General features: G+C 39.9%; 1 protein-coding gene across 1 annotated transcript in view; it reads right to left on the bottom strand.

Moving 5' to 3' along the window:
- Positions 1 to 2,317: 2,317 nt before the first annotated feature.
- CSTF3 (cleavage stimulation factor subunit 3) overlaps positions 2,318 to 22,402 on the bottom strand; it is an 85,556-nt gene continuing 65,471 nt past the window's right edge. The window contains exons 10-21 of the mRNA XM_004708276.3: positions 20,058 to 20,220; positions 15,676 to 15,785; positions 15,279 to 15,395; positions 14,958 to 15,032; positions 12,575 to 12,718; positions 11,966 to 12,068; positions 8,955 to 9,024; positions 6,888 to 7,083; positions 4,314 to 4,467; positions 3,575 to 3,669; positions 3,405 to 3,465; positions 2,318 to 2,997 (exon numbers count right to left, since the gene is read on the bottom strand). Coding sequence (XP_004708333.1) covers positions 2,795 to 2,997; positions 3,405 to 3,465; positions 3,575 to 3,669; positions 4,314 to 4,467; positions 6,888 to 7,083; positions 8,955 to 9,024; positions 11,966 to 12,068; positions 12,575 to 12,718; positions 14,958 to 15,032; positions 15,279 to 15,395; positions 15,676 to 15,785; positions 20,058 to 20,220 — 1,491 coding nt within the window. The 3' untranslated portion in view covers positions 2,318 to 2,794. The remainder of the gene's footprint in view (positions 2,998 to 3,404; positions 3,466 to 3,574; positions 3,670 to 4,313; positions 4,468 to 6,887; positions 7,084 to 8,954; positions 9,025 to 11,965; positions 12,069 to 12,574; positions 12,719 to 14,957; positions 15,033 to 15,278; positions 15,396 to 15,675; positions 15,786 to 20,057; positions 20,221 to 22,402) is intronic.

The following is a 22,402-nucleotide window of genomic DNA, read 5'->3' as shown; positions in this document are numbered from 1 at the left end:
CTTTGCCTCAGTGTGGCGGGATCAGATTGGGTGCAATTCCTACACTGGAATACACAAGATTTTACTTAAGTCAGTAAAATGACACTTAAATTTATTTACACCAAACTCTACCCCCATTGTTGTGGAGTCACACTGACTCAGTGATCCCATTGACGGACTCCAACCGCCCCTGTAGGTTTCCGAGGCTGTCATTGTGACTGAAGCAGATAGCCACATCTTTCTCCCATGGTGCTAGCTGATGGGCTTGAACTGCTGACCTTTGGGTTAGCAGCTGAGCGCTTAGCCATTACATTGAGTTCCTTATTAGGAATTATCTTTCAAGGCTTTGGAAGTTTTTGTTACAGAGAAATGTTTTCAGTTAGCCAGAGTGCAAATTCAGAGCAACAGATTCCACACCGCTGTTCATACTTTAGACCCCAGCTGCAAGTCTCCAGGCCCACACTCACTACAGACTCGCGGGCTACAAACCCACTCAGCTACCCTCAGATGTGATCATTTGCTAGGACTCTCAAAACCCATGAAAGTTCTCTAGGTCAGAGTTTTAGTGCAACCAGAGGGTAGAGTACAAATTACATTTAGCAGAAGAACCATACAGGGCCAAGTCAGGAGGAGTACAAATTCGAGGCTTCTGGAGTTCATTTCTCTGCAGAGTTTGACTGCATTCTGTCTCTTTGTCACGGTGTGATAGCACTCGGGATGGCCGAGCCCTTAGTGTCCAATTTTTATTGAGGCTCATCATGTACTGCTGGTCAAGGGTGGGGCTGACCTTTAGTCCAGAGCCAGCTGGTGTAACACCTGAGTCATCATTGCCTTTGGGGAATTGACGGGTGTACCCGAGATTCCCCAGCGTAAACTTCAGTCAAGTGTCTGGAAAGCAGAGACACGCCCAGGAGACAGGATGTGCCAGACACCTCAAGGCCACATCCTAGGAACTGAGGGTGAAGGCCAAAGCTCGCATCACCAATTGCCCTAGAGTTGACTGACTCATGGCAGACTCATGGCAACCTCGTATGTGTCAGAGTACAGCTGGTCTTCCCCGGGGGTTTCAGTTGTGGATTTTTCAGAAGTCATTCATCCTGTCTTTATTCCGAGGCCCCTCTGGATGGACCTAAACCTTTTCGTTAACAGCCATTTGTGCCACTCGGGGGTCTCTAAGTCTCTTTTTTAATAAGGCCAATTCTTGGTGAAGATCAATGACTGGGCACTACTTTGTTTTATTTTCATGCTACATAATGCAAGGTCTGCATTATAGAACTCTTTCCTGGAAAGAGTGGCAGTCGCGGAGACTCACGGGGGCAGTTTTACTTTGTCCTATAAGGGTCACCATGAGTCAGTGTGGACTCGATGGCAGTGAGTTGGGGTGGTTGGGTTTGAATGTTGTATAAATTTGCCCTCACTTTGAAAGGATTGAACCAACCGCTGTTTGCAACAAATTCTTCATTTCAACCAACCTTCACCTGTTTAGCTTTAAATCATTGAAAAGGTTTCTGCACTAACGTGAAGCTAAATGAGAATCACATGCACCTGCCCAGCTCACATTCTTAAAGGCACCGTCAACAATGGATTGAGTTCTGAGCTCCATGAGTTACCATTTGCTGTTGGGTGAATTGCTTCAGTGCTTGCATATTAACTATAAGCATATTGAGGTTTAGAAAACTACTCCATAAATTTCACATTATTGACTGAGGTCAGTAGACTGACAAAAGTGGTACTGTTTTTCATTCTTTTCACTGATACTCTGGTTGTGTGTGTTACACATTGTGCTGTAAGCGCAGGTCAGCAGTTTGGCCCCACCTTTCTCTACGGGAGAAAGATGAGACTTGTTCGTCCTGCAAAGATGGACAGTGTGGGAAAGCCACTGGGGCAGTTATGAGCTGTCCCGTAGGATCCCTCTGAGTCAGAGGGACGCGATGGCAGTGCTTCGTGACATATGTATGCACGTGTGCTCATTAGAGCACGGAGGACTTCTGCACAGCTGACACACAGTGAGGTGGGAACAGAGGGAGGTATGCTACAGCTAAAGCATTAGTCTGCTTTAAAGATGCAAGATGACAATATTCCTCTCTGACTCCAGACTTAATTGGGGAAAAATACATCAGGGATTTCGAAAATATTTAATGTGCATCTGAATAATGGATCCCTCATTTTCATTTAGTACCAGGACAAGACATTTGTACATAGATACAAATGAGAGGTCCTTGTATTATGGACACTTAAATGATGCTGGAAGGAATAAAATAAGTGGCTACTGTAAGTAAATTCTGAATAAAAGGAAGAGGAGGCTCGGCATTTTTATGAGATCTTTTTATTTTTTTAAAAGATCTGCTTTTAAAATTTTAAACTACAAAACAGATTCCATACATTTCTGCCATAAATAAAAACAAACAAACAATAAGGCAGGACTCTACATAAGCAAGCTGAGAACAACTTTTTTCAGAAAATGTAATAAAACACTTTACAATCATAAGCCATACAGTTTTTAAAATAAAACTGTTGAAAACTCACAAATCTTCAAGAGGCACATACACGTCCAGACGCCCTTGAAGAGGGAACAGACTGTTCTCACCTTTGTGAAAACCTCATTTTGCGTATTTGCCTTCGGTCTGTTCCATGCTCTAAAATTCACACAGGTTTGTTTGTTTCTCAAGAACCATATGATAGAGGCACCAATGACAATACGACTTTGTTTCAAAGATCCTTGTAACAAAGCGTTGTCTCATAAACATATGACTTAAGAGGCAAGAGAGGAATCCTGGGTCCGAGTGTTCTTCCCGAGGCAGGTTTTGAGCCTGCTTCACCGGATTCGCTTCTGCTGCCGTGCTCTGTAAATGTCATGAACAGGGGGCACAACGGCTCCCTTTTCTTCGTCTTCATCGGAATCCTCATTGGGCCTTTTGACAGCCTTCGTGAGAACGGCGTTACTTTCTACTGGGCCATTGCCCTCCACTGTCAGCTCCGGAGCGCCACCGGTAATGATCCTCACAGCTTCTTCCACAGCTGCACACACACAACAGGAAGGACTGCGTGAGGCTGTGGACAGTTCTGCTGCTGGGAAGGAATCTGGGGGTCTAGTTGGGAAACTTGACAGTTCATTTCAAAGCCTACTGTAGCAACATACAGTCTAGTACACTTGCCCCTCAATAATTAAAGGGAGAGTTTAATGATTTTCCTAAGCTAAATCTGATAGTGCATATCCTTAGGACTAGAAAGGCTTTTATGACATTTTACTTAGTGGAGCGAAAATAGGAAGAAGCCTCTCATCTGCCACAGGCGCACGCCCAGAGTTCACTGCACTCATGCAAGCCGCCTGGCATGGGGACCTCAGTGGCAAAGAGTAACACTCCCTCCGCCCTGCGAGGCAGCGATGTGAATTCCACCCTGAAGATGGGATTTTCAGTACTTACTATTTGGTATCTTGCATCTTCGGAAAATTTCCATCAGTTCATCCACTTGAACAAATGGACCCTGTTTTGATATAAATATATTTTAATCCCGTCTAGTCTGACAAGTTAAAATCGCAGATATTTCTATTTCTCAATGATAGAAAAAGAGCTGGTATGGACTGTGAACCAACCTGGAAACAGATGGGAGGAGGGAGGAGTTTCATTAGCACTACTGCTGCCGGTGGTACTGGGAACACTCCACCAGGGACCGGGTGTAGGCCTGGAGCTGTGACAGAGAGGAGGGGTACTGAGTCATTGGGGACAGACAACGCTTCTATTCCTGTAAACTGTAGAGTCATCGGCACAGAAATACCCTCCATGTCTACATTACTTACTTCAGGACACTTTAAGTGCGTACCTGCTTTATCCAAATTCGAGTGGGTGACAGTAAAAGCAGCCTCCACCATATGGCCGCGGGGGTGAAGCAGACAAGTTACTTTGCATAAGACAACCCAGCAGTTGAACTAAAGCCAATATTTGTCATAGACTATTTCTGAGCCCAAATCATCTGTTCAGTAATCCTGTCTAAAGTTACTCAACCAATACATTTAATTTTTAGGGTCTTGGTCAAAGTGGATCCAGGGGACTACAGTGCATTAGTAAATTTGAAGTATATTGCTGTATTGGCAATATACGTAGCAGCATTTGTGAAAACTTTTAAGGGGAACTGCTAAATGGGTTACCAGATCTAGATCACTGAACTTGAGATTTTTAGCTCATCTCAGTTCAAAGATCACAGTCAAGCCAATTGTCATATTGATCCAAGGTCTAATAATTAAACCTACAATGAAAAGGTCATGCTACTTTGCTCCACACCACTGGATTTCAATCAATGCAGTCTCAGTTGCTAGGTCTGAATGCATGACTTACGTGCTAAATGTCGCGGCTGAAACGGAATCATCTGTTGAGTGTCTGGCTTCGGGTATTCTGGTTTTCTGTCCACTTCGTCTTTCAGAACAGGCACGATGGAGGGAGCTACAACTGGGTCTGGAATTATAGCTGCTAGTTTAGCACGGGAGACATCCTAAAAATGCCAAACAGAAGAATCCCAAATTTCAGAAGGGGTCTAAATGTGCAATTCTACAATCTTGTGATAGGGTGTGAATACAAGGATTACAATACAGCAAGAACATGGAGAGGGATAAGCAAGAACTTTAACGACAGTAAAGATGGTTAAACATTCAGCAAGAAAAGCTCTAAGACTCCAAAGACTTACAAATCATTGGCCAACTGTTTTACAGTCCTCTCCCAATGCCAGCTGAGACCCAGTGTGGCCAGCTAGAACATTCGTAGGGCAAGGACAAGTGTGAGTGGTTCAAGTCATAAGGCTCTATGCACCGAGTAGAGAATGGAGTAATTAGGAAGAAAAATTCCAAATTTAGGCATTCTTCCATCAGCTATCAGTTTCTTTAAATAAGAGTCTGGAGTGAGTGTGGTCCCAGTCCCCAAAAGTGAAAACATGATTCATCTTCCTTTACCTTAGTCAAAATGATTTTGCTACTTTAGGTGAATTCTAAATTACTATCACAGGGGAAAAGGAACAATTTATTGAATATCCACTATGAAGCACTTCTAACTACTCCCCTCTTTGATGAGGTAAATAGTAGCATCTCCATTTTATAGAAGGTCTGAAGCTCAAAGAGGTTCTGATTTTTCCACAGTCATGTAGCTAAGAAGTAGAAGACTGGAACTCAGCCCCCACTGACCTCCCTCAAGTCCCATACACAGTATCCTTAGCAATGCTCTGCTAGGGCAGGGAACAATTCTCTAGAGGCTACACCAAACTCACTGACATCGAGTCAGTGCTGACTCAGCAACCCTATGGGCAGGGTAGGAATGCCCTACGCGTTTCCAAGACCAACTACTTTACAGGAAGAGAAAACCTCGTCTTTCTCCTGAGGAGCGCTGGTTTCACCCAATGCACAGCCAACTATGCCAACAGGGAGGCTTTGGACACACGGAGGGAGAACTCTAACGTTGGACAGAGGTCTACTCCTAGAGGACCTCTTCTGGGATTGTCTAGGCAACGCAGTGCCCACCTGCCCACAGAAGAGCCCCTGTGCTACCAGCAGGGAGCATCCCACCTTTCAACACTCCCTCAAAGGCAGTGGGTCCAGTCGGCTGGTAAAGGAGCTGGTCTAACTGCGCAGGCCTCTTAGGGAATGCCTTTTCTCGGTTTCCCTCCCATGCTTATTTTGTACCTGTCTACAATGACTTTATGTACAAATTGGAATGTGAGCATTTTTATGTCATGTCCACTTTGATTCATCTAAAAAACGATGAAATAGATTTTTCAAATAATTGGACAAATTAGTGTTAAAATGCCCTTGTCACAAAAAGCAAAAACTGCTCATCCCCGAGGGCCAGCCCTCTTGGTTCTGAGTGGGAGTCGGGCATTGCCACATAGCGGGGCTGTGTTGGTGAAAAGCTCAATTATGGGTAGTTTGTCTTTAAACATTTAAAACTGGTTCAGGTACAAAGCAAAGTCCAGGCCACATGATGACCAGGATTATCCTAATGCTGTTTGGTCCAAGGGACCACCTGAGACGCATGCGTGTCTGAGTTCCCTTTCTTTCCATCTTGGTTCATTTGGTTCATACAACACACACACACAAAAAATGATAGAATAATGGTTTTCTCAGCAAGGGCTATTTCTAAGGCTGCAAAAACATGAATCTGCCCTGTAGGCCTGGATAGGCAAAGTATCAAATTGGTTTTATCAGTAGTTCACAAGTAGAAGATTCCCACTTATTCCCGGTTAAGCCTCGGAAACCTTGGGGACTCACAGCCCTCAAGGAACAATGGACAAGCTTTCGTGTATCTTCATTATTAAATACATACACAATACATAACAGGAGCTACACTTGGTTTAAGATGGCCAATCCACCCATTTTATAAGAAAGATTAAAAAAAAAAAATGTAATATCTAAGAAGATATTCAGATTTTTTGTTTCACCTCCTTTTTTCCACTGCTACTCACACCCACACCATAAGAAACAAGAAATTGACAATTGTCAGGGCAAGAATAAAAGCATTTATTAACTTTCATTTCCTCATTGTTTAGCTACTTTTGATATTTAGTATTTCAAAAACAAAGGAAAAGTCCTGAGCTTTTGCCCTTAATTTCTACAAATCTGTTCTAAAAGGGGTTTCAAAAAGTTCATAGGAGAATTCCATGATTTTTTCATTCAATTTTCCAATATTTTTTTTTAAGTTTCCCCATACAACTAGGAGCCCTGGTGGCAAAGTGGTCACATGGTAGGCTACCAACCACAAGGTCAGCCAGCAGTTCCGAACCACCAGTCACTCCAAGGGAGAAAGATGCTTTCTACTCCATAATGAGTTACGTCTCAGAAACCCACAAGGGCAGTTGTAGTCTGTCCTATAGGGTTGCTATGATTTGAAATCAATCGATGGCAGTGAGATTGGCTGTTAAGTACATACCTTATAGCCCAGTGCTTTGAGTTCACTGGCAGAGCACGGATATAAGTCCATGAACTTGTACCTGTCTACCAGTAGAGCGGTTTCTTTGCCTTCATATTCTTCTTTGAATGCTGTAAACCGTCTTTTCTCCACCTTGAGAATACTAGCCAGATCACCAATATTACTTTCAAAAGACAGAAACCTGGCCCAGATTTCTCTGTAAGAAAATAAACATAGTATATATTTAATGATTCTAGATTAGGGGTGAGGGACCCACAAAAAAACCTTTAAGGTCCTTTTAATTCTAAAAAGCTTTTGTTAAAAAGCTTTCCAAACCTTGGAACACTGTATAATCAATGATACCATTATTATGTAGACTGAGTAACTGTTAAAGGTTTGCCATATTTGTGTCATCTCCCTTTTGCTTAAATATTTTAAAGTGAACTATAAACATCATACTTCACCTTGAATACTACTTCAGTATTTAAGCTTCACTTCTCTGAAAATTTTATTTAGCAAACCTACACATCTCTCTGGGTTCGGAAGGGACATTAGCGAGGGTAAACTCTGGGTAGAAGACTTGGAAGAGGAACCAAAGCAGCTTTCCAATTTTTCCAGGATAACAGGGGTTCCAAGGAGTCTTGGTGGTGTAGTGGGGTTATACGTTGGGCTGTTAACCACTAGGTCAGCAGTTCGAAACCAACAGCTGCTCTTCAGGAGAAAGATGGGGCTTTCTATTCTGTGAAGATTTATAGTCTTGGAAATCTACCGGGTGAGTACCACTCTGGCCTGCAGGGTCGTGAGTAGGATCGGGTCAGTGGCGCTGACTGTTAGTCCCGGAATGTGGCTTCATCACCTGGTTTAGCGGAGGGGCAGGCGGGAAGGTCCAGTTTGAGGGCTGGATAAGGCCTGCACGGTCACCAAGACCAGGTCATGTCACTGAAGCGTGACATTAGGGTGAGTTAATTACATGTTTGATCACCTGTAGTAGGCTAATGTTTAAGTTGGTAATTTTGTATAGCCCACTAATTATGTTAAAAATACCCAAATAGCCAGTGGCAAAAAAAAAAAAAAAAAAAAAATCCCACCCCTGGTTTAGTGGTGAGTTATAGTATAGGATGCATTCTTTATCCAATAGTATATGGATAAAAACATTTAAAAATCTGTTATACTTTCTATTATATTACTTGTTGAGCTAACAACATAAGCACTGAATAACCCTAAACTGTTTGTAAAGCTTTATTGTCACTCAGTGAGAAACAAGGAGTGGAAAGGTCATGAAATCTGCCCAAGGCCCACGAGGCTGAGCCCATGAGTGTTCACCCCGTGCCTTCACACGGCCCTGATACACTCCACCGTCTCCCTGTCCGATCAAACCATTAAGTAAGGTCACAAAATACAGTCAAACTTTTAATCAGTTAAAATACTGAGTCAGTGCTGACTCAGAGTGACCCCTCTGCAGGTTTCTGAGACTAACTTTACGGGAGTAGAAAGCCCAGCCTTTCTCTCTTAGAGTTGCTGGTGCTTTTGAACTGCTGACCCCGCAGATCACAGCCCAATGTGCAACCACTACAAGCCTCTGAGAATAAGTAAGGGAAGGTAAAAATGCTCCAGAATAAGGAAGGTAAAAGTTTCAGAACTTTTATAAATTGTTCATATACATTTCTAGGAATTGTAACTAGAAGGATTTACTAAATACTTAATAAATTGCTATAGTGTCTGTCAAAACCATTTGAATTACTATTCAAAATATAAAAAATAATCCCACAAGCTGATACCAAGGGCTCAATAAATGAAGGCAACATATGTACAAACATGCCTGATTCAATTGATGTATGGATTGTGATAAGAGTTGTATGAGCCCCCAATAAAATGATCTTTTAATAAAAAATAATAATCCCACATGGGTATGGAAATACTGCAAGTCGATATTTGTTAAGTAAGTCTCGAACAAAGAGTAATCTCTCTTGAATGTCATACTCAGACATTCATCCCACAGATCAATCTCAGAGATGAATGTGTGATGCTATATGATAGATCACAACGCAGTGGGTAAAGCAGAAGCTGACAAGTCTCCACAGTGCTTACCCAGACTTCTCAGGAGGAAGGCTTCCGGAGGTTAGAACTCGTTCAAACAAAACTCGGGTATTATTGTCCTCTAGGATATTAAAAGCAATTGAAAATATTAAAAAGAAGTTCATTTTTACAATTCAACAATGTATTTGCACATGCATTATCTCATTTAATCTTCTTAGGAATTCTATGCAGAAAGGTAACTACTACCACAGCCAATTTTTATAAATGAGGAAATTGAGATTAAGAAAGATTTAGTTTTTGATCTGGGCCTGCTATTGAACGACGACTATGAAGAGATTCAGAGACATTTCTTTCCAGTTCAGTCTGCACTTTTAAATGAGGGAAAATACTTTATCACAGTGGATCACATTTACAAGAATCCTGGTGGCTGAGTGATTAAGTGCTCATCTGCTTGGTGAAAGGCCACTGGTTGAACTCATCAGGCCCATCACAGGCAAAGGCGTCTGTTTGCACAGGTGACAGCCTCGGAACCCCTGAGGCGGTTCTGTCTGTCCTACCACGTCACTACGAGTCGGAATGAACTCCAGGAAATCAGGGTTTGGTTTTTGTCTTATTCTACTTGCCTTTGAAAAGTTATAGACCTGCTTACATCATAATTGTCAAACTCTTAGCATTTTTACAATGGATTGAATATGAAGGACGAGAAGCTCAAATTTAGATACAGCTGGCTCTTGTCTTTGGAAGCCCTGGGCCTCCTGTAACCTAAACTACCCTAAATTCTTGTATAACTATTATTAAAAAATAAAAAGATAATGTGGAGGGTGCCTGCTAGGTAAATATGTAAGTAGCAAATGAATTAAGAATGGTGGCCAGAGATGGATTAAGCCTTAAAAGTCTTGGGAGGTTTTCTTGTAGCTGGGATTGAGAAAATAACACTTCTTACTAAACTCAAAGAGATTTTTGTAATTTTAGGAAGTCAGTGGTAAATTTACTAAAATGGATTGAATTATACCCTTAAAATGGATGCACTTAACGTATAAATTATATATAAATAAATAATTAGATATAGAGTAAAATGTATTATGTAGAAAAAACAGAAAAGAATCCAATGAGTGATTGGATTTCATTGACTCAAGGTACTGATTCGTTTTACTATCTATACAAATTAAACCAAAGAAGATGGCATGATAGTCACAGATTTAACATCAATTTCATATACTGTACTTCAAAAAATTATAAGTAAAAACTTACATCTTTATGCCTTTTGGTTTATCCCAAGTTTAGCTTCAGACATAATTTTTGGCATTCCACATAGTGTTTCCATTGCTGGTGTATATGCTACTACACTCTCTGCCTGTCTGGTTCGCTGGCCACCCTACTGGGCTGACTAGTGCTCATCCGCCTAGCCAGAGTCCATGCTCCCTGTCTTATGACCCCTCTAGAACAGCACTGTCCAACAGAATTGTAAGAGAAGCCACATATGTAATGTAAAATTTTATGCTAGCTACATTTAAGAATAAAATAAAAAAGCTAAGTAGACTGTAATATGTCCAAATTATTTCATAGCAGTCTTTCAATTAGCTTCTTTTTAAAAAATAAGTATTTGAAATCTAGAATGTAATTTAACTTATACCACACGTCAGTTTGGACTGGCACACCCCAAGTGCTCCATACTCGACCGTCACTGCACTGCACTGCACTGCGCTAGCACTTAAATTATACTCCCTTTACTGTGCGCCCAACGCACTTCACTGACGGCTCGATGATGATATTTAGCACATCTTCCCATGGTGATGATCATCATTAATAGTTAACAATTATGGAATATTGATTACATTCCATATGAGTTAAACACATTAAAAACTAATTTATCTCTACAATTCTTTAAGAGACAGATACTTTATTAAAGACCACTCTGTAGACCATTCTTAGGATTACATAGCTAGTCTGCCTAGCCCAGATGTCATGCTATCATGAACACTAAATGATGGTACAATTACAAGTACACATCTGATTTCCTCACCAGACCGAAAGGGTAGAATGGAGCCTGTTCACCTGTACCTCCCTATCTTGGTACCAGGGAGGTACGGGATAAATGAAGCCGGATGGGTGAATGCTTGAAAAAGGAACCCTCTAGACTAGCCATTGATTTTAGAAAATAATGCTGACGTCAAATATAATGATCGGAATATCAACACAAGTATGCATACTAGTAGCTGCACTAAAAAAATCAAGGAAAATAAAATTGGTGGGGAATACTGATTTAATATTTTAAATTTCTCGTGCCCTACTATCTCACTTTTTGAAGTTAAGCCTTTTTCCAGAGTGTAGAGTCACTAAGCTGAAATACAAAACCACATTTTAAGTTTCATTCTCTTACACTAAAGTATACAGAATGCTATATTTTCCTGACGCACTATTAGAATAATTGATATGCTTTTGATACCTATTTTAATCAGCTTTTCCATGGCACATAATTGTGTACCTTTCACTAAATCAACATTGACACCAGATCATTGGTGGAGAAATTATCTTTCCCCGACTGTGGGTAACTAGACTAAATTATAATATAATGTCTATATTAATGACTTAGCACAGTTCCTGATAGAGTAGGAGCTCAATAAAGGAATTCTTATTATAACAGAATAAAGAAGCTAACACAGTATTTCTTTTAAAAATACTTTCTCAAGTAGCTTACAAGTTTTCTTTACTCCATCGATATTTTTCAGTTTCGGGGGCTAGAGACTGTTGTCATTTTTGTCCCCCTCGGGGGAGAGGAGTGCTGTGCCCGGAGTCAGCAGAGATGGGCATAAACAACTCTCAGGCTCACTGCTGATGGATGATGTAGGAGACCCTGTTCTTCAGAGTCAGGAACATCTACTGTAACGCAATGTAAATTATTGTTGCTAGGCCCCAATATTTCTTGAGTGCCTACCAAGTGTTCCATCCTGGTGTGATAACATCGTGATACATTTGAGAAGGAAAAAAAATCAGCATCATTTAAGAGAATTGCATTAATGCTTAATATTAAGTAAATGTTCTAGATTTTAGTGTCTACTTACCATTAAGGTGAGAGAGATAATCAATATAGGCCAGGACATATTCTGGAATGTCTCCATATTTCTTGAGCCCTAGCTCAAAAATCTTAAAGGCAACAGATTTGTCCTAGAAGTAAAAAGAGTACATACTGATGCCAACGATAAGCTACATAGTAATTAAAGCGAATTAAAAACAAATTAAGTAAACTAAGCTAAAATTAAAAACTATCCAAGGACTTAATGGTTTCCAGGAGTGGGTGAGTGGGGGGAGGAATTATTGTTTAATAGGAACCTGGTTTTTATTAATGGTGATGGAAAAAATTGGAAATCGCTAGATAAGGATGAGGTACGTAATACTTAACACATTGCTGAATTGTACACATTAAATTGGTTGTAATGTGAAATGTTATGTATTTGTTATATATATTTTACCACTATTAAAAAATGTTCACGAGGGTTAAAAATATGGAGTTTGTATAGGCATACATTAGCAGGCATTGGGGATGTGGATGAAGCACCACATAATTTCCCATAGGCACACTGGGGAACCATTAAAGTCTGAGGACAAACCAGAACAGTCTTTCAGATGAAGAATCCGACCTCACCTTATTTGTGCTTGTGCCCCGTACCTACCTTACTGCAGTAGTACTCCATGAGTGCGGCCGTGACATAGACATGGTGGCGGGTCCGGGCATCTTCTCTTGCTTTCTTAAATATCATTCTTCCAGATTTTATGCCCTCTGCTCTTCTTGCAAATTTCATATATTGGATATATACCTGTGCAAAAAGTAACCATTGTTCATCTGTATGGAGTCTATAAATATGACTGAATATGATCTTTCTTGCATTTAAAGCAGGCTTACTTTATTACTACACTCTAAGAGAGCAATCTTGAATACCCAAGAATTAGAAAATACTGCCTGGTTTAAAGCCACTTGGGAGTTAAAGTTATGGGCAAATTAGTTTTTGTTTATTTTTTTATTGAACTATGATTTATATAATATTCACCATTTTAAGTATATACTTCATTGTTATTTTGCTTATATTTAAGCAGCGTAGGTATCGCCACTGGCTAATTCCAAAAAACAAAAAATTGATTTCAAAGGAGAAAAAAAAAATACTGGAAAACACTCCACTAATAAATGCCAACATCTAGAAAGTTCAATGCTTTATTCAATAAAAGCGTGTTTAACAATACATGTTTGACTTCACATTTTCTTGGTTTATTGTTTAAAAGCCCACAAAGATGACATAATAGGAGCCCTGGTGGTGTCGTGATTATGCTTTGGGCTGTAATCTACATGGTGGGCAGTTTGAAACCACTAGGAGCTCCGAGGGAGAAAGCCTGGGCTTTCTACTCCTGTGAACAGTTACAGTCTCAGAAACCCACAGGAGTTGCAATGCATCGACACTGACTCGATGGCAGTGAGAGAAGACAACATAATACAACTTTTTGATTGATTACTTTGACTAATAAACTAATGAGCTGTATTACATGCAGTACCTATAGCGTGCCAAAAACACAAAGAGCCTGCAAATTCCTAGCCTCTACACTAGTACTAGGATAACACTCATCTTCATTTGACCAGAGCTGTCAATATTTTAAAATCTAATGTCCCATTTCTCAGAAAAATCCCAACTTTTATGAAAATCAGGACAGTTGATGTGGTAGTTACATAATTTCATGTCAACTTGAGGATATTAAGAGTGAATGCAATTGCTCTTTGATAATAAAGCTCTCTTTTGCACCTATCTGAGCGGCTCTGGATTTGTTTCTCTAGTCAAACTGGACTAACACAAATTATGATTCTAACTATCAGTTATTTGAGGAAAAGGTGTGAGATAGTTTATTGTGCCAGCCTGGCCGATAAACACAAGTGGGATTAACTGAAGGGTGGTGAGATAAATGGCTCGGTGAGCCTCGCCTTTCTGGCTCTCACTCTTTGATCATCGGACCAGTGTGCGGCTGCCTTGCTTGTTCTGTGCCTCAATTTACAGGCTACACTACCTCTGGGACGCCTAGCCTGTGAACTGTGTTGCTGTAAGTTGAGGTCCCTTTAAGACATCTCTGGAGCTGAGGACTGGCGGTTGGTGACCTGGCTGACAGTTGGTGACCTGCCTTGTGATTGGCTGCTGTGCTGAGATAGCCTAGCTCTCTCTCTGTATAGAGGAAAACCTGGCAGCAGACTAGACATGAAGGACTGCTAGTGTCGCACAACTCTGTCACGGGAGTGAGTTGCACTGAGCCATTTGTACTGCTTTATAATATAACTGTTTCTTGTATTATATATTTATCTGTATATGATTTAACAGTTCATTTCTTGTTATATATCTAATTATCTTTATAAATAAATAAATTATCAGCAATTTGGTTTTATCTCTCTAGAGGACCCTGTCTAACACAAGGTGTTTTTTGGCTTTTGTTTTCAATTTGTTAGTCTATTGTTGGAGAATAGCACAGTACATAACACAAAACTATTTGCTGAACTAATGAAAAAAATAATATGTAAGTAGAATCCCCACCTAAAAAGGAAAAACCCAGGGTAGCTCTAGATGGCCTGGAGAGGATCTAGAGTCCACCTGTTGGTCTGCCCCCTCTGAGGGCACCACTGCACTTAGCAGACACTCAGGGTGCTGACAGCCACAGCTATAGAGTTCCTGTCTAGTCCTTCTCTGAGATGCTGCTTTCTCCTGTCCCCATTTACTTACAAAAAATATGTATTCGACAACAATTATGTGGTGACAAGTGGATTAAAAAAGAAAAGCCCAGCAGGAAACAGGTCAACAATTACCCAGGGTTTCAGGAGAGAAGTGGTCACTCTGATAAGCCACCTGAGGAATTCAGCAGCAGGTGATGATGGAGAGGATTTGCATTGCAATTGTGATGGTGCTCACATGACTTACTTTATAAAGAATCACAGAACTGTACACCAACAGGAGTGACTTTTACTGAATGGAACTAAACTTTTAAAAATCAGACTGTAAAGGTAGGGAAACCATCTATAAGGCTACTCACCAAGGTAGGGTCAATATCTTCAATTGCTAGAAGTCTGTTGTATATACTGTGAACCTTCTCATACTTCATGCGACTCTGAAGTGGGAGAGAAGAATGAAAGATAAATGCAGACTCACAAACAAGCAGGATTTGAGCTGTAGGAATCCAGAGGCTACACTCCACAATGGTGCATACTTATAGCACCAACTAAGGACTAATAATTATTCAATTTGCATTATTTCTAATGCACATATTATACCTGGTTCAGGAGCAGCCAGAAACTAAATTCACTCCTGTGTTAAAATAATGAATTGCAATTAAGTTAAAAACATTTTTACTCACCTCTTCATAATCTGCATATGCAAAATAAAGCAGCATATTCTTCTTTAATAAAGTGCTTATGGCTCTTTCATATATATTAGCAGCTTCATCACTAAACAATTTGGCATTATTCATATCCTAGGAGAAAAAAATTTAAGGAAAGCTCTACTTCAGTCATTTCAATATGGTTGCAAGGAAAGATAATAAAATTACATCTATTGTATTTTATGTGTATCTGAGATATACGTTGTTTTGTATGTGTACATATTAATAAACATCTGAATTTCTTATAAAAATATTCCAAAGCTTTTCCCTTTTTTTTGCTTTTTCCATGATTTTAACTTCTATAAAAATCAATGATTCATCACTTTAAATCATTAAACTATAACCACTCTTAAAGGGACGAGGGAGTACTTACCCCCTTCTCTGCTAGCAGTTTACTTGACTGCTCCAGATATTGCGCAGCTTCATACCAAATATCGGGGTGATGGCCCAGAACAAGCAGGCACTGTTCATATGCAAACATAACTAGAAGAAAACATTTACAAGCAACAGTTCAGTAAAATAAATATTTTTTGTAAAACGATCAATAAAAATATTACAACTAAATGTTTAGCCATGGCAAGGTACTAAACAATGAGTGGTGATCAGAAATGAAAACCGTAGTGATTTCTAGCAGCGCTATCCACCCTAGAATCCATCATTTATTAATATTGATTAAGAACCAACTATATGTTTGGGAATATAAAGGCACTATTGGATATACCTAAGAATAAGACTTCTATACCCGAGAAGTCTACAGTATATGGAGAGACAGACATTAAGACAAGAATAATAAAAGGTCTAAGCAGTATGAGCACTGAAAAGAATCTTTACTAAGAAGGCAATGTTGACAGTAAAGCCTAAATGAGACAGAAACTGGTCAGATGAGAGAAACGTAGAGCAGGAGGGACAGGAGGGCAAGGGCAGATACAAAATAGCATGGGCAAAGGAAGCGGCATTGAGGAGTTGGCGTGAGGGGAATTCCTATGGGTCCTTGGAGGTTTACAGTCATGGTTTGGTGGGACTTTCTAGTTAATTGGCCTAATAACATTATGGATTGAACTTTCATCTCCCCCAAATCTGTGTGCCACACAAGGTTATATTAATCAAAAAGGTATTGCCACAAAAAACCAAAACAAAACAAAAATGATGGAGCCAGGGAAGACACTGGAAAGAGTGCAAGAGTTAAAGTGCACAGAGAATCTGTCCTGAAACACTGCTGACCTCTGAAAAGACGCACAGATAGATACCTAGGCTGAATGAACAGGTGTGGGGGGGACAGTGGGAGTATACCCACAAATATTCTTAAGTTTGACACAGGATAGTTGTGCCTGAGAATTTACTTCTGTAGGAACTATGTCCATGCAAGTGGTGGAATATACATGTTATGCAAACTTCTTAAATATAACCAAATACCTTAAGGGAATGAGCCACTGAACTCGGAAGCTCAGGAGACATCAAGGTCAATTAGTATAACATGGTCCACAAAGACAATATTCTACACCCTACTTTGGTGAGTAGCAACTGGGGCCTTAAAAGCTTGTGAGCCGCCACTAGGTGTAACCATTGGTCTTTCCCTGCTCAGAGGAAAGAATAATGATGAACATTGAAGACATAGGGAAATAATTAGTTAATGGCAGATGGACCAGGAGAACCTAGGTCTTCATGATCCCGGAACCAGAACTAAATAGTGATGAGAGACCACTACCAATTGCTCTTATAGGGATCATATTATCACAGAGTAGAGTGAGAGAAAAGGGTAGAACAAAACTCAGAATCAAAAGAGACCATTCTTGCTGATCAGAAAGAGACAGAGGGACCACTGGGGCAATGGCCCTTAGTCACCCTATACATCTGGAACTGAACCTCTCCTAGTATTGGAAGTCAAAACAATTAGGATTAAATGGGCAACGTTTACCTAAAAACACAGTTCAGAGGGTTAGGAAAAAAGGAAGGATGGAAACAGGAAACAGAGAGGATGTGAGATAAATTGTGTTATAGTGAGGGGATTGTAATCAATGAAATAAAATGTATATGAATTGTTGAATGTAAAACTGATGACTTGCTCTGCAAGTTTTCACCCAATTCACAATAAAATGTTTATGGGGAAAAAAACAACAACAAACAAAAAGTGTTTTTTCAGTTTGAACCTTGAAGTTTAGATTAAATAAAGTTTTGCTACAAAAATAAAAACTTTATTAAACAAAAATATCAAAATGTGAAGCTATTGTTCCTCAACATATCCCCCTATCTAGGTCTAAACACTTCTGAAGGCAATTTTCCATCTCTTTAACCCTTCCCTGAAGAATTCTATGATGCGTTGGTACAACTTTCCTGGCCTTTTGCTCACCAATGCAGTTTCAGTTTTCTTAAATTATCTTCCTAATAAGTCTCTATGAGAATCTATATCAAGATTACTCCTTTGGAATCCAAAAACCCGGCCTTCCCAACCTTCTGAGCTGACCTTCAGAACCTCTAGGTCCTGAATCGAACTAGCTCAGCAGGTCCCCTTGGAAGGCACTGTTTCCCTTGAATCTTGTTTTCAAAGGCACCCTGACAGGACCAAAGGAGCCCTGGTGGCATAGTGGTTATGCCCTGCTACCTGATAAGCCAGCTGTTCAAAACCACAGGAAAGCTCTGCATGAAAAAAGCTAGGGTTTCTATTTTCGTTAAGTGTTACAGACTAAGACCCTTGAGGGGCAGTTCTATTCTGCCGTACAGGGTTGCCATGAGTTGGGATTGGCGTGAAGGCATTGAATTTGGAGGCTTGGAATGAGGCTAAGACAAGTGTATTACTGAGAAAATGTATATGCCATCATCTACTGGTCACAGAAACATATCTAAATAAATTTTGTTTGGAATCAACCAATGCAGGTATGAACCCTATTAACAAAACTCTTATTTACCCTCATAAAGTCTAACTTTTATGCCTGTAGATACAATCTCATTTTGGAATGGGCTTTCTGTTATATTAATGAAACAGGATTAGTGTAGGGTATATCTTAAGTATGTCTCTTCTAATATATAAAAGAGATTAAACAAGCAAATGAGAGAAGCAGACATGGGGAAAAATAGAAGCCCGTGAGCAGAGGCTAAAAGAGACAAAGATCTTCTTCCAGAGCCAATAGAGAGAAAATATCCCTCTTGAGCTGGGTAGGGAATATTTGGCTTGCCAGCTGGGTAAGTAAGGCCTGAGGAATCATCCATAGCAGCTAATGTCACAGGCCTCAACAAAGAGAAGCAGTTCCAGCCATCATATTAAGGGCAAGTGAATAAAATATAGCAAATATAGCAGGCTAATTTTTAAGTTGATAATTTTGTATGGTCTGTGAATGGTGTTTTAAGTATCCAAATAGTCTTTGGCAGAAAAAAGTTTCCTGCCCTGGCCTTTAGAGCCAGCACTCTAATTTAGACTTTGAGCCTCTTAAACACTGAGAAAACACATTGCTGTTTTCCACCAAGTTTGGGACAATTATTTATGGCTGACCTACAAACTAATACAACAAGTTCATCCAAGTCTGTGCGGTTTGGGGGAAGCTAGGATTAAAATCGAAGGCTGCCGAGCTATTTGCAGATAGCAGAGGGTGGAGTTCTGAACAGCAGCTGCCAAGTGAAAGGGCTATCTCTAAAAGAAAGGACCGAAAGAGACTATAGAGCTGAATACCTGGCCATACAGTCCCATCAAATCCTTAGCTGCCTCTTAAAATGCAAAGTGGCAAGAAAGAATACAAATAATCCAGTGGAAAATGAAGCTGCAAAAAGGTTGAAAGATACTTCAGGAGCTGTCCATTAAAAAGGAGAAACCAAATCTAGAATTTGGGTTCTGTCTAGGTAACAGGTTTGAGTATTTTTCAACCTTCCCATTAAAATCTTCATAAGGTTGTTCCTTAGGAGTGAAAAAGATATGGCGTAGGACTAAGAAATGTATTGTAAGAGTATAGAAAAATGAAACAAATCTGTCCTAACAATATAACACCAATCTTCTACAAGATCCAGGTGACCTGCCAATTATTTAACTTCCTACTAAAGTAAAACTTACCACTTTGAAGAGTAAAATAACAAAATCCAGACTGTCTGTAACATCATTTGTGTATTTGGAGAGTATGCAAAAGAAAAAATTTAAATGCCTAGCTATGTGACAACAAAGAACATTGTAATCCATAATGAAGGGAAAAGCTGTCAAAAGAAATCAACCATACGAGGGCCAGATGTTGGAATTAGCAGACAAGGACTTTATAACAACTGTTATAAATATGTTCAAGAACATAAAGGAAAAAGATGGCTATCATGAATATACAGACCATTATAAAAGTGAATTATAAAAAATAAAAAAAATTCTATGATTGATGCTTCTAGAACAGGAAAATATATCTGAAATGAAAAACCGATAAGATGGCTTAACAGCAGATTAAAAACAAATAAATAAACAAACTCACTGCCATCAGGTCAATCCCAACTCATAGTAGCCTTAGCGGGCAGGGTAGAACCACCCCAGAGACTAATAGAGGAAAGCCCCATCCTTCTCCCGTGGAGCAACTGGTGATTTCAAACTGCTGACCTTGTGGTTAGCAGCCCAATATATAACCACCAAAAAAACCCGTCAGTGATCATGAATAGACACCTATAGAAATCACCTAATACAAAGAATCAAAGATAAGAAAAGTAAAGGGAAAGCCAGAGCCTCAGTGACCTATGGGATAGCAGTAGCTAGTCTAACATACGTATACACAATTGTCTCACGAGTGCTAAACGTGTTACCTCTTTTTGTTATGAGGGTCTGATCCTCTGTACGAAGAGGGTTGCTCTTTTCCCACTGTATATATTTTTTCCACATATCTACTTGCTGAGCTTCTTGAGGAGTATTTTGAGGAGGCACGGAGGGGGCATTGCGATCCAAACCTTTCATTACTGTCTCATATTCCTAAACAAGAAGTATTTAGAATTGTATGGTCAGTAGAAAAAACTCAGGAATATGGGATGGAATTGTTCAGTCTGGAATACTTGGTTTGAAATACCCATTCTTTGCAAATACCACTTTGGTAAAATTACTTAAAACTATTTAAGAATGAGATGTAGGGAAGACGAGGAATTACCTATATTAAAAATCTGTTTCTAAGGGTTCTATTATTAAATCATATTAGTACAGTATTCAGATGTACAGATGTGAGAAAAGGATAAGAATTACTTCTTTCATCCAAGGTAGAAACGATTTCTCCATCCTCTGTTTTTATATTTTTGAAATACAATTTCTCTTATTTGACTTATTCTATCTGTCCTTTAATGTACGTGTTAAGAGGAATTTCATTCCAAACATATCATCTACTCAGACAGCGGACTTAATTATCCTTAGGTAAGATTGCTAGTGGTCAAGAGCTGCTGCAGTTGTTGTTAGGTGTCATCCAGTTGTTTCCGGCCCATAGCAACCCTATGCAAAGCAGGAAGAAACACGAGCGCTCCAACACCACCCTCACCACGGTTCCTATGCTGCAGCCCCTTGTTAGAGCTGCTTGTCAGCCCGTTTCCTTGAGGGCCCTCTTTCACGGTCCCTCTTCTTCACCAAGCATGATGTCCTTCTCCAGGGACTGATTTCTCCTAACAGCATGCTCAAAGTTCAAGAAACAAAATCTCACTTCTCCTCGCCTGTAAGGAACGTTCTGGCCGTACTGCTTTCAAGACAGGTTTGTCCTTTTGGCACTCCACGGTCTTTTCGATATTATTTTCCGACCTCACAATTCAAATGCATCCATTCTTCTTCAGTCTTCCTCATCCAGTTCCCAACTCCCTATGCACAGGAGGGGATTGAAAATACTATGGTTGGGTTGGGTGACCTTAGTCTTCAAAATAACCTCCTTGCTTTTCAAGACTCTAAAGAGGTCTTGTGCACCAGATTTAACCAAGGCAATATGGTTTTTGTTCTCTTGACTGCTGCTTCCATGAACATTGACTGTGGAACCAAGCAAGAAGAAATCCTTGACAACTTCAGCCTTTTCTTCATTTATCATGTTACCTATTATTCCAGTTGTGAGGATTTTGGTTTTCTTTACATTGAGTTGGAGTCCAGAGTGAAGGCTGAAATCCTTGATCTTTATCAGCAAGTACTTCAAGTCCTCCTCACTCCCAGCAAGCAAGGCTGTGCCATGTGCTTATCAAAGGTTGTTAATAAGCCACCCTTCAATCCTGACACTGCATGCTTCTTTATTTAATCCAGCTTTTCTGATGCCTGTCAGCATAGGGATTGAGTAACTCTGGCGAGAGGATATATCCCTGATTCACACCTTTCTTGATTTTAAACACAACTGCCTTTTGATCCATGTACAATTCCACAGAAGCACAATGAAATGTTCTGAAATTCCTGTTCTTCTCAGGGTTATCAATCCACACATTCTAATGCCTTGGGGCACAGTCAATAAAATATAAGTAAACATCTTTCTGGTATTCTCAGCTTTCAGCCAAGATCTATCGGACATCAGCAATGGTATCCCTTGTTCTATGTCCTCTTCTGATCTAGCCTGAACCTCTGGTAGCCTGAACCCTGTCAATGCACTCCTACAACTGCTGTTGAATAATCTTCAGCAAAATTTTGCTTGGTGGTGCTATCAATGATATTGTTCTATAATTTTTGCATTCTGTTAGGTCACTTTTCTTTGGAATGGGTACAAATATGGATCTCTTCCAATCAGTTGGTCAAGTAGCTGCCTTCTACATGCCTGGCATAAACAAGTACGTGCTTTAGCGCTTTATCAGCTTGTTGAAGCGTTTCAATTGACATTCCACCAATTCCTGGAGCCTTGCTTCCAGTGCAACTTGAACATCTTTTGAAGGAGATGCTCACATGCTACCTCCTAAAATGTTGGTAGAGTGACTCTGTATTGTTTCCATCTTCTTTTGATATTTCCTGCATCATTCCATATGCCCATGGAATCTTTCAATATTGTAATTTGGGGCTTAAATTTTTTCAGAGTTCTTTCAGTTTAACATATGCTGAGTGTGTTCTTCCTGTTTGGTTTTCTAATTCTAGGTCTTTGCATATTTCATTATATTTGATTTTGTCTTCTTGAGCTGCCCTCTGAAATTTTCTGTTCAGCTCTTTGATTTCATTATTT

Source organism: Echinops telfairi, unplaced genomic scaffold (genome assembly GCF_000313985.2).
Source record: "Echinops telfairi isolate 266 unplaced genomic scaffold, ASM31398v2 ScPeMD7_60;HRSCAF=208, whole genome shotgun sequence".
NCBI classification, from domain to species: Eukaryota; Metazoa; Chordata; class Mammalia; order Afrosoricida; family Tenrecidae; genus Echinops; species Echinops telfairi.
This window is presented reverse-complemented; position numbering and strand designations above follow the sequence as displayed.